The sequence below is a fragment of the Acyrthosiphon pisum genome, chromosome A1 (assembly GCF_005508785.2).
Source record: "Acyrthosiphon pisum isolate AL4f chromosome A1, pea_aphid_22Mar2018_4r6ur, whole genome shotgun sequence".
In the NCBI taxonomy this organism is placed as follows: Eukaryota; Metazoa; Arthropoda; class Insecta; order Hemiptera; family Aphididae; genus Acyrthosiphon; species Acyrthosiphon pisum.
Window position 1 is genome coordinate 16598442 of NC_042494.1, and position 13766 is coordinate 16612207.

General features: G+C 27.0%; 2 protein-coding genes across 2 annotated transcripts; one reads left to right on the top strand and one right to left on the bottom strand.

The window, feature by feature from the left end:
* Positions 1–6975: 6975 nt before the first annotated feature.
* Positions 6976–10866, bottom strand: LOC100569675 (GTP-binding protein 128up). Its single transcript, NM_001293397.1, is given in 8 exon segments — positions 6976–7117; positions 7177–7299; positions 9093–9222; positions 9325–9493; positions 9556–9795; positions 10165–10295; positions 10354–10519; positions 10574–10866. Coding segments are annotated over 8 exon segments (1104 nt in total). The 5' UTR covers positions 10616–10866; the 3' UTR covers positions 6976–7014.
* A 418-nt stretch (positions 10867–11284) lies between these two features.
* E(r) (enhancer of rudimentary) lies at positions 11285–12441 on the top strand. Its single transcript, NM_001126193.2, is given in 4 exon segments — positions 11285–11517; positions 11599–11686; positions 11741–11861; positions 11941–12441. Coding segments are annotated over 4 exon segments (312 nt in total). The 5' UTR covers positions 11285–11514; the 3' UTR covers positions 12041–12441.
* The last annotated feature ends 1325 nt before the right edge of the window (positions 12442–13766 follow it).

The window sequence follows — 13766 nt, forward strand, 5'->3', positions numbered from 1 at the left end:
ATCATATTACAATATCTATTAGGTACTTATAACGCGTCTATACATCAACAATAAACCGTGATACTATCATAGATATAATATATCTTGAAACTTCTAAAGTATACTATTATACTTTAGAATACTAGTATACTAATAGTGTACTAATAGTATACTTTAGAAGTTTCAAGTATAGGTACCCAAGAATAATATTATACAATCACAACCAAATAACTAAAATAGTAATTTAATGTAATTTCGTCCAAATTTGAACTTAAAATGACTATAAAAATAAACTGTGTAAATGTATTTTTTAGATTTTTTGGTAACAGAATTAATTACTTACGTGGAATCTTGTTTTAAATTTTCAATTCTTAGATACAAAAGTTGAACAGTTTATAAATTTTTAACTACAAAATAATTATTCAAATTTAAATTTGATACATTTTGTCAAAATTCGATCTATAAATGCTTATAAAAAAAATTGCGCCTGTGTATTTTTAATATTTTTCAACTGCTATTGTAACAATATGTCAGGGGCCTTGTATTAAATTTTTACACTTTTTAGCCCAACAAATAAAACTATATTGATATTTATAGAAAAAAAAACTAAAAAAATTGAAAACTGACAATGTCCGTAAACAGCTCAAAAAGAGTCAAATTATTTTCAAAATTTTATCGTGTATAGAAAATGCTAATATGAACATTCGGTGAAACTTTCAAGTATCTACAGTCATTCTTATTTTAATTACAACAAAATAAGAAGATCGTAACATGAGATAAATCGAGTGAATATCAAATGTTGTAAAAATATGAATTTCAAATGCTCATAAAAATTTAATTTGACTTGCTTGTAGACATTTTTTTTTTTGAAAAAGGTAGACAAACTTATGAGAAATCTTGTATTAAATTTTTAAATCTTAGATCTAAAAAGAAAATTTTTCAAAATAATTGGCAAATTTTCGTCATTTTTACGTATTTTGTCAATATTTGAACTTTAGATGCTTATAAACAAAAATTGTGACTACGGATTTTTAATTTTTTTTATCTGCCTTTGGAATAATATAATAAGAACCTTCTATTAAAATTTCAAGCTTTTTTAACCAACAAATACAATTTTATTGATATTTATAGAAAAAAAAAATAGAAAAAACGGAAACTAAAAATGTCCGTAAACAGCTCAAAATAAATCAAAATATTTGGAAAATGTCAAGGTGTATAGAAAATGCTAATATAAATACTCAGTCAAAATATTATGTACCTACGGTCATTTGTTTTAGAGTTGCACTAAAAACCAAAATCGGGCAAACATTTTGCGTGAAAATTCCCGTTTTTCCTAAATTTTTCTTTTATTTTTCACGTCGCTTTTGAAAACTACGGGGAAATTTTTACTTTTGACCCCCCAAAGTACCAACTAGATTCACTTTCAAACAAATAAAAAAACACATATCATTATAAAAACAATACATTCATCGTTCCACTCAGAATCTAAAACGATTTTAAGCAAAGATGATAGTAGGTTAATTTAATTTTGGCCGAAAACTACTTTTTTTTAAACCATAATTAATATTTATAATTACATAAAAATTACAAAGAAACTTTATAGAAAACAACTTCTTTTAAACATAAAAATATTGTATATTTATAAAATAATAATAATAATAGTATCAATAAACATACATTTGAAGCCAAACTTATTTTAGTTGCAATCATGGTCTTAGAAGATTTTCTAAGACCGTGGTTGCAATCGTCTTTTTCGAATTGTAGATTGTGCATCAAATTGGTCAATAATTATATCAAAATTTGCTTCAAATTTTTTTTCTATATGTAATAAAGCCAAATCCTTTAGTCTTTCTTGCCCAACACTATTTCGAGTATAAGTTTTAAGACGGCGTAACGATGAAAATGAACGCTCTGATAAAACCATAGGAATTGATAAAAAAAGCTTGAATAGTTTATATAAATTTTCAAATGAACTTGACAAATCTTAAAGCATAAATTAATTAAGGCGGTCTTCAAAGTTATCAAATATTTGTATCACAAAACCCATTTAACCAAACAACTTTAACCCTACCTGTAACTCGTTAATTTTTATATTATTATTGTAAAAAACTTCTAAAATATCTTCATACTTGCAGTTTTGTAAAGTTAAAATATTTGAATTTTTTTCAGAAAATTTAGTTTCTATGTCAGTAATTATAATATCAAGGACAGCGAAGTAAATATTTATTTTGAAAAATTCTGATTAATTTTCTGTATTGAAAGCTTCACCTCCACGGCTCCACCTATAATCTAGCAATAAATATTAGACGTTATTATAGATATTATTATACGTATTATAGGCCACAGAACAGCCTGAAATTAAACAATAGTATAGTTCTGCAGTTTGTGGTGGTAATGCCCCACCAATTTTTGGTCGCGGTTGCAGTTGCCCCCATTCGCCCCCGCCAAGTTACGCCTATGTGTATAGTCATAGTAATGTATACATACCTATAGGTACCTATATATTAAATATAGATAATAGGTAAAGGTAAATGGCGTACGCAGGATTTTTCAATGTGGGGCTTGAAAATTAGTTACAATTTTATTTTTATTTTGACCAGTCTAATAATTTCAGACGTTTATCTGAGGTATTTAAAAATGTTTATGACTTCTCAACTTTTCTGGCAGAAAAAATGCTCTGATCATAAATTTGATGCCCGACGTATATTTTTGGAAGCAAATTTGATCTAGTTAGTACTTTTAGGAGGTCGAAATTGAAAATTCATTCTGGTAAGACGTATATGAAATTTACGTCTTGCTTACTATGGTTGACAGTTGAAACTTGATAAATATATTTTTTTAAAGTAATAATAATACGGGCAATGGGGGTGGGCTTCAGCCCGTTAGGCGTTAGCCACCCGCCCCCGCGTACGCCACTGGTAAAGGCTATAAGTATATATTTATAATAATTATAAATGATATAAATTCATTCGGAAACAAATGACAAGATGAATGATGATATCATTATTATCCTATTATTTTTTTTTCTATAATCGTTTTTATCATCATAATCATGACTAAATAAAAATGTATTTTACTAATTTATTTAGTTAAGATCATAGGTAATAATAATAGATTATTACCTAACTATTATTATTAACTTTTTAGTCAATGCCGCCTAAATAGCACGTTACACATACATTAATAAATTGTTGTCTCTGTTTTACAAGCGCGTAACATACCAAATTGTACACTTGGCAGAACACGTGTAGGTCCGTTAATTTAAAAATTAGTGTGAATTGACCTCTTATCAAATCTAAAGGTAAGATTATTATCTAGGAAATCTCATGGGATTTTCATTATATTTTAATTTTAAAGCAAGTTATGATATAATAGTTATTTTAGTTTTAGTTATTTTAATTAAAATATAATAAAAATCCTATGAGATTGCCTTCAAATGTTATATGAAGTAATTCACTCAAATTTTTAAACTAATGGAGCTTAACGTGTTCTGCTGAGCGTACAATTTGGTACCTATGTTACGCACTTAAGACTTAAAGTTGTAAGACGGATACAACAAAAGTCGGTGTAACACTGTAACGTCCTCTTAATGAAGACATAGGCATGCGCTGTGGTTTTTCATGGGCCGAATCAGAGCTTGCGCTAATGGGTAGTTCTAAATTAAAATAGGCAATTTTAAAAACCAATTTGGTCAGTATCAAAAATCGTGAATTTTCTGTATTATTGGCATATGTTATATTGTTTAATTTAATTATGTATTTTATTTAATATTTTTTGTTTGGTTTTTAACAAATTCTATAAATGATAATACGAGAAAGTCAATGATAATGTGGCGAAAACTAATGCCCTCAGTTTCACAATTAGTGGCCTACCTTTGCCCCTTATTATTATTATTATTATTTTTGTTGATAGACGGATACTATAAAGTATAAATATATATATTATAATATATCATTTTTAAACAGTCTTAAAAATATCTAATATAAAATTATTTTAACAAAACTTATTTTTAATAAGAATAACATAATATCAAATACTATAAATGAAAAACTTTAACAAACCTTGTTAATAATATTAAAATAATATTATAATATAATATAAAAATAATTTAATGCATTTACTTAGATGAATTAATATGTAGCAAAACTAATGACTATACTAGGTACCTATGTAAAAGTTGAATAACTCACGTTTTATTTCCTACACCTTTCCATATAATGTAATCAGATGATTTAAAACGATCAGAACAAATAACACGGTTCTTGTTTAAAAATCTATAACCTTTAGATTTGAAAACATCCATAATTTCTGAGCTTCCACACCACTCGACCCATTTTTTACACCTAATATATTAATTTATACAGAAATCGTAAAATGCAATTTAAAAATATATTACCAAAAATAATATCAAACTATTTAATCTACAATTATTATTTATTTTTATTTAAAAGCATATGGTTCTGTACATAATTATTTTAAGAAACTTACAATTCTTCATTAGATGGAAATCTATGAAAAGCTAAATTTGGATTTAATTTCCCTGTATTGTAACAATATTTTGTTGAATATGACTTTTTAGAACACATTTTTATTTTTCATAAATTTTTATAATATACAAAACAAATATTGATCTTACGAAAAAATAGTCATTTTTGTTTACAGCCACATTTTGGCGGTATTTATTATATGAAATTTTTTTTTTTTTAATCTGTTATTATTATAAATAAATTGTAATAAATAAAGTAATGTATAAATTGTTTACATGCGTAGTCAATATATAGTTTGGGAGATCGTGATTGTTAAGCGAATTTAGCGAGCGACAAATTTATTTAATCTACATGTAGGTATAGGTATAAAAATATTAAAATTTTGGGCAGTTCTAAAATTTTCTTACCGCAAGCTCTGGGCCGAATCATATATTCCTAAGCCCTATGCGGCTATGCCTCAATCACAGTACCGATGTGCAAATTATGTAACCCAGAGCACAACATAATATTAGCCGCCCTATGCTATATGATTTATGAGTTCAAAATTTGAAATTTGCACCCTCTGTGATTAGCACCCGAGGCATGGGCCCCGGATCGCCCCACCCCCTAGATCCGGTTATCTTCAATCATATTATCCACAACAATTTTTCAGGGCTATAAAGTATAAATAGTTCAAAAACAGTCAAAATTGTTTGAAAATTTTACCACGTATGGAAAATGGTAATCTTAAAATGTGGTGAACATTTCAAGTATCTAGAATTATTCCTTTTTGGACTACAACTAAAATATCAAAAATTGATAAATGAAAATTCCTTAATTTACAGATGCAAATCCAATATCGTAAACATTTTAAATTCAAACGCTCAAAAAAATTAATATTACTTTCCGATAATTTTTTTCTTGTTAAGGTAGGAACATTTGTGGGAGTTTCCTATCAAAAATGTATAATGCCAATTGCTAGCTATGAAATGAAAAACTTTTATGAATTTTTAACTGAAAAATAGTTTGAAAATGTTCGACATTTTGATGAATTTGTTCAAAATTTGAAATTAAATTGCATATAAAAAATGATACCGTACATAATATACGTATCTTTAATATTTTTGAACTTATATTAATGAAATTTATAAGGAACTTAGCATTAAATTGTCAACTTTTTTATCGAGAATATATAAAAAAAAAATTACCAAATTCGAAAAATGTCTCAAGGCTATGGCCTATGGCTATACTAGCTCAATAAGAATAAAAATATTTCAAAAATGTTACAAATTATTATATAAATATTTGGTTAAAATTCAAGGGTCTACGTGCGGTTATTATTATTTTAGTTGCACCAAAATAATAAAATCGATTTATTCCAAATAACGTTAGGTGGTTTTTTATGTCTAACCTAACATTATTATTATGTGCCATGAACTATAATATATGTACTTGAGTTGGCTGATTTTGGCGATCATATAAATACTGTTTTAGGTATATTTTGAAAAACATTTTAATAATGAGAGGAAATAGCTTATAAATTGTATTATTTTGTGTAAGCGATACATTTTTTTGATAAAACCTATTCAAACATAAAGTGTATACAACAGATAGGTACCTATACATTATTATTCATTATAGTTGGAAATTAAAACTTTAAAGTTTAAAGTTTAAAGTAATACAATCTATCAAATATTAATTATAAATTACTTCCCAGAATTTATTAAAACAAAAATTAAAATAATGTTTAAAAATATAATAACGTTAATTCAAAAAAATTAAAGTTTTTAAACGTACAATAACTTAAAAATTAAAATACCCGAAAACATAAAAACCATATATTTTTAATTATTAATATTATTGTTATCGTTTAGGTTGTGATAATAATTCTCAATTTTAGGTGATTTTATGCAATTATCATGGTTGTAGATATCTTAAACTGTGGTTCATACTTCGAAGTATAACTGTATAAGGCTTATAAATGCCCACTTTCTAAATTTATGGAAGGAACTGTCATAACTTCCAGATAGGTAGCACTGTTACAGTAACTGATGGTTAAATTTGACAAAAAAAAGATTACTTTTATTACTAAACTAATTATTTATTAATATTTCAATATTTGATACTACTTCTTGTTCTATAAATAATATAATTAAATGAAAAATCATTTCAAACTGTTGCTAATTATGGCCAGTGGTGTATTTAGGACAGGCCACCAAGGTACATTTTAGTTGAGGAGGGAGAGAGCATAGTACTATCGTGACATAAATAAAAAACCACTGAGCAATTATTATTTTTTCAATCATAATTCATTTAGATTCTGAGTGGAGCGAAAAATATATCAATTTTACAATGATGTATGTTTTTCAATTTCTTTTCAATAAGATTCTAATCTAATGGCATGTGACATAGAACTATCAACTTCTAGCACAAATTAAGTATATCTTAATTCGTGACTTCTAGAGTTGAAAAAATAAGAAGGCCAAGGATAGTGATAATGTATGTAAATGATAAAAAAATAACAATTTTATTATTGTTAAATTAAAAATATGTACTAGACATATCATAGTTATATTTTTTTAACAATCTGCACAACATCTTCATCTTCTAGTTCATGGTCTTTTCCAACTTTTTGAGGTACGTGTTTAACAGATGATCCCCAAACCAGAGCACTAAACATATACATAAATAATAAATTATTAGAAAACATTTTTTTATAGTATTGCCTTACTATTTAAATTCTTTGGCAATGGTACGATGAAGTTTATTACAGAAATCTTCAATACTTTTCCTTTCATTATGTAAAACAATTGGAGATCCGTAATCTGGCAACTGTCCTTTAGGCTTGGTGTAACTAGATAATTAAATACAAATAACATATTATTAATAGTTATTGATGTATAATATATATAATTATATAAGTTAACAAAATTTATTTTTTAGTATAAAAGATTATATACTTAATCATTATATGTTTAGTAAAATAAAAATAATAATTAGTAGTTACTAAGAGTTATAAAAAATATAGAAAGGGACATACAATAAAAAAAGTTCTAGATCAGATTTTTAACCTTTCTGCAATCATGGACTACCATATTATAGTTTACAGAGTAGGACTACAGATATAATATATGTCCAAGTGTGGCTTGAATGCTACACTAAAAATTGATTTTCCAAGTATAATACGGACCACCAATGATCGATGCCCTTTATATAGAATATTTTCAGTAATACTCTGACATGGTATATTCGGTGACGGTAATTACCAGATCACTGTATACCGGTATTCCCAAATGCAATTTAAAAAAAGGTGGGCAAGTGAGTGTCACTCTGCTTTACGGTAGGTTACAAGTGGGTCACTGTAATGGATGGTGTAACATTTGAATTCAATATTGTATACGAAAAACAATTCTGAGTGAAAACAGTTAGTCAGCCTATGATATTACAAAATGTATATTTTATGATATTATTGAGAATCAAGTAATTTATTTACCGATTTACGTGGAACATTGTTTTAATTTTTCGATCATAAGCTATAAAAATTGAACATTTTATAAATTTAAAATTTGACAATTTTGAACTTTAAATGCTTATAAAAAAAATTGCGCCTATTTATTTTTTAATATTTTTCAACTGCTATTGTGACAATATAACATGTTCCTTGCATTAAAATTTCAGACTTTTTTACCAATCAAATACAATTTTATTCACTTGTAAAGAAAAAAAACTAAAAATATAAAATTTGAAATTATCCATAATGCACCAAACAAGTCTTTTGACATAAAACAATATTTTGAAAATTAAACATAAAAATGAATAAACATAGGGTGCAAATTTTAAGTATCTACAGTTATTTGTTATTAAATAAGAAAATCGTTACACTAGAAATTCGAGTGAATATCCAATGTTGTAAAAATTTGAAATTCAAATGCACATAAAAATTTAAAGCGTGCACTTCTTTAAGATTATAATTTATTTTTAAATAATGGCAGGAAACTTCATTCACACAGAAGCTCATAGAAAATTAGTAATTTTTTTCTGTAAGATTGTAAGAATGTATACTACTTTTTAACTTTTACTAAAATATTCTATAGATTTCTTTATAATTGATATTTAAGACAATATTTAAATTTTAAATTTTTATTCATTGAGATAGATGCTAAATCTACCCAAACCTCCTTAAAACATAACCCAGTCCTCTCCTGATTCCCACCAATATAAATATCATGACTAAATAAATAGGTATGATTACAAAAACAAGTTTTCGTCCACTTTGTGCATTTCTCCACTATTCTACACACAAAACCATTGCTTGTGGTTCTCCACATTTAATTGGTCGGCAATATCAATAGAATATTATAGAAGTGAAGACCTATGCGATAGATGTTAGGCGAGATTGGTATGCTTATCACGACGTTGTGGAGTTCATACCTATTTAGTCATGACAAATATGCAATAGCATATATTATTATTTGTTATAACTCAATAACGTATATTTTCTCAGTCAATATTTGTGTTTTTGTACAAATTTATTTTCTAACACTAAGGTTTTTATGTCTTAAATGGCAATTTTAATTGAAAATAGAATATTTCTTTTTAGTTACCACTGGTCCAAACCAAGTATAAAAACTTTTGTATATTACTTACATTCGAACTAGTTTCAAATATTCCCACATCTTTTCTAAAAGGTCGTCAAAATTCCATTTATGGTGAGCACTTATAGGTACTGTATGAGGTATTTTATAAATAATATCCAATTCTTCTATGCTTATTTGATCTACAACCAAACAATAATAAAACAAATATTTATTAAATCTAATATTGTTTCAGTAATTTATATGTTGTTAATAAATTAATATTTAAGAAATAAAATACAAACCAATTTTGTTAAGTATATAGATACAAGGCAAATATATGCGGTTTCCTTCAACAACATCAATAAGATCATCAGATGTGGCATCATATCTAAGAGTAATATCAGCGTTATGAATTCTATACTCTGATAATATAGTTCTTACAGTATCTAAATCCAATTCACTTTGAGGTACCTGTTTAAACAAGTCCAAAATTAGAAATCAAAGTAAAAATTGTTTTTAAAAATGTTTATTACCATGGTTTGTAAATTTATTCCACCCTTATCCTTTCGTCGATAAACTATATTTGGTGGCGATTTATTAAGTCTTAATCCAAATCCTTCCAATTCATGTTCAATTAATTTTTTATGTTTTAATGGTTTGAGAACATCCAAAACAATGAAAATCAATGAACACGTGCGAGCCACAGCAATTACTTGTCGTCCACGACCTTTACCGTCCTTAGCACCTTCAATGATACCAGGTAAATCTAAAAGCTATCAATAAATATAAAATAGAAGGTCAACATCAGGACAATATATTTTTTTGAAAATGAAAGGATTATAATTGAAATTAATTAAGATCAATAAATTGACACATCAAGATTTTTTAATACAAATTTAAAACCAGTAGATAGTAGTTTACATTTGTATTCTTTTTTTCTGTTTGTCAGAGAATAATTTAAAAATTGTTTGTTTACCTATTATTTATTAGTTAATCCACTTGAGACAAAAAATTAATTTTTTCTTTTAACAAGTACAACAAAAGTCAATATGTAGATATTCTAAAATAAATAGATTCCTTTTTTTCTGCTCAGATTATGTTTATTCTACACTCAAAGTAGCTAAGTTCAAATTATTAATTACTTGGATTTTAGCCCCTTTGTATTTAATACATCCAGGAACTGTGGTCAAAGTTGTGAACTCATATGCAGCAACTTCTGAATAAACACCAGCTAGATTACTCAACAATGTTGATTTACCAACAGAAGGAAAACCTAAGAAAACAAATGTAATAAAATCTTAATCATTCTTGAAATAGTAATTTCATCTTACCTACAAAACCAATTCTAGCATCTCCAGTTTTAGCTACATCAAAACCTTCCCCAGCACCACCACCACCGCCTTTAGGTGTAATGAGTTCTCGTCGAAGTTTGGCAATACGAGCTTTCAGCAAACCTAAATGTCCAGCGGTTGCTTTGTTCTTTTGAGTTCTAGCCATCTAAATTAAAATGTTATTAGTATTATTTAGATAAAAAAAATTAGTCATACTTACCTCAGCCTCGATGGCCGAGATCCTGTCTAGTATTGTCGTCATCCTTAAGAACTATTTCAACTTATAAGGGTATTAAATATTTTCAAAAACGAATCAAATCTAAATTTATAATGTGTTAATAAACGTCTTATCCGGAATAAGAGCAATAGGACTACCCCTGACTCCAGAGTAGTTAGTACTGACTACTGAGTAAGCGAGTTATGATTTTACAAGTATCAGTGACAGTCGGACACTCAGATTTTAGACCCGACTACTAGAGAAATTTACTGTACTAAAAAACGTACAATAACCTCAAAACATCATCCGTACAAAATCATTATCTATAGTGATTAGTGATTAGTCCGTGGTGGTAATAATATCACAGCATTTAATATCTATGGGTTAACCAGGCAGAATGTGGTTATCTTTTATCATAAAAAGATCTTATCAATATTATTATTGTTTACGGTTTTCATGCATCTGGAATAATAATAATTATAAATAATTTAACTTGAGTAAAAATTTTTTTAATACTCCAATGAAAATATAGAAAAATTAATGTTTTAATGAAATTCGGCATAGTGGCATATTTTATATTATTTAATTTTAATGCAAAAAATAAATTAACAAATAAAATATTTATGGTGGTTACAGTGGTTAGTTATGGTTTATTATGTTTAAAAACAATGGAATTGAAAATGTTATAAACCAAGCAAATATTGATTTTACATCTATATCACAAATATTATTATAAGTATAGTAATATTACACATTACGAAACCAAATTCGTTCCTGTTGCATTCGATATTTCAATTTTCATTTTTCAATCATCTATCGTACTGAATTACTGCAAGCCGCAAGGCTATTAAGTGATAAATTACGCCGACTTGTCTAATCGTATTTTGTGTCGTGTTCCTTAGTTATATTGTGTATACGTCTTTACCTAATCTAAAAGCTACAAAATGGTAACGAACATTGACTTTGTTTTAAAATTTTTTTGCTTCTGATAAATATTAAAATCATTTCCAAATTGTATTATTTTACAGTCCCACACCATACTCTTGATCCAACCAGGGAACAAACCGGAAACAAGAACATATTCCGATTACGAGTCTGTTAATGATTGCATGGAAGGTAAATTAATGTCCTTGCTTTGATGAATAAACATTTAAAGTCTCATTGTTTTAGGGGTTTGTAAGATCTATGAAGAACATCTGAAGAAATTAAATCCAAAGTCTGTGTCTATTACGTATGACATAACTCAGCTGTTTGAATTTGTTGACCATTTAGCAGATCTTTCATGTCTTGTGTATGTGAATAATATTTCTTTACCTATAGGTATTGCAATTTAATTAATTAAATTTTTATGAATTATAAATTATGTTTAGGTACCAAAAAAGTACCATGACATATGCTCCTTATAACAAAGACTGGATAAAAGAAAAGATTTACGTCTTACTCAGATGCCAAGCCAATCAACGTCAATAAACAGTATGAATTTAATGGAATGTTTTATAATAATATTATTGTGAGGCTGTTTTTTTTTTCTTGTTGACCATTTAGTAGGTAAAAATACACCAACTATAATGTATTAATGTAGGTTGACCATAAGCAGTATACAATTTATTCATAGTGATTTGACAAATGTTCATGATCCTCAGAACTTCCTTTACTTAAAAAAAAGTTAATAATTATAATTAAAAATGATGTTTAAATATTTAATTTAATTCAATTATTCGTGACTATTCGTATTTACTAACTTTGTTTAATGTTATACTTCAATCTCATTATAATGACAGTTATTGAATATACCAAGAAATTGTTGTATGTACTATGTACCTAAATTGCTACAAGTTTTTCTATTAAATACGAGAATACTACCTACATAATAATTGTAAAATTGGATTTTCTTGAAAATTATTTTTTTCCCTTTTAAAACCTTGTATTTAATATTTTATAAACAGTGGTTGATACTTATAATTTTATGGAAAATTAATGACATCACAATGCCAAAATTATGGATAAACAATAGCATATTCTATACTAGACATCAGTATGCACTGTGTTAGAGTATGTTTAATTTAATTGTTTAAGTTACAAATTCTAAGATTACTACCCCTTAAATATAATATAGATTTGTTATGACTTTGCATACCAATTGATAATAATCATCTGCAACTTTACGTCTATACTAGCTCTGGTGAATTTACACCAGCAAAAGTGATTGACTAATGAAATTTATTCGTAAAATAAGTGGGCAATTTCTTAAGTGAATGTAACACGGGCATTTGTTGTCTTTGTCTCACAAATGCGTAACATGGCAAATGCATGCTCAGCAGATCTTGTTTAGCTTCGTTAGCTTATAAATTAGAGTGATTAGCAACGATACTCGTCGTATTAACGTAGGACACAATGCATCTATATTATGAACCCACATTCCTATATCATTCATTTGGAATTTCACATCACGGCATCATTGCTTGGTTAGCTTGGTACAACATTAATTATTAAACTTATTATGTACAATTATATACATAGTAGGTACTAGGTATCTATTTATAATCCATAAATATAAATACAATCATCAATTTCCTTTTATATAATCAACTAAAATAAATAATGCTATAATAATAATATACAATGTGTCCCGGAGGAAAGTGATCGGCCGATGTCATATGAAAATATACCCAAAATGATGAAAAAATACCCTTTAAAGAGTGGGTCTAACTTTTATTTTTTAATTTATGGGCAGCTAACTTTTTTTTATCAAAACCAAACCTATCCACATTTTTTTATGTATCTTCAAAACTATTCAACATTTTGACATAATTTTTTTTTTTTAATCTTAAAGCTTTTCAAGTGTTCCATCAACCAACATATGCAATTAAACCATAAATGTACTAATTATTTTGATTAATTTGAAAAAGTAATTATTTTTTATCAAAAATTAATATTTTTAAAAGTAAATGGCGTATAACTCCAAAAAATGTAGTATTAACTATGGGTTTTTTGCTTATTGTGTTATTCTACTCATGAAGCAACGTTCACCAAAACAAGTATAACAAATCACCGTAACGCACATGTCTGGGCGATTGAGAATCCCCACGTCGTATGGCCAACTTCCTTCCAACATCAATTTTCAATTAATGTTTAGGCTGGAATGATAGACGATTTAGTTATTGAATCACATGTTTTACCTAATCGGCTAAATCAA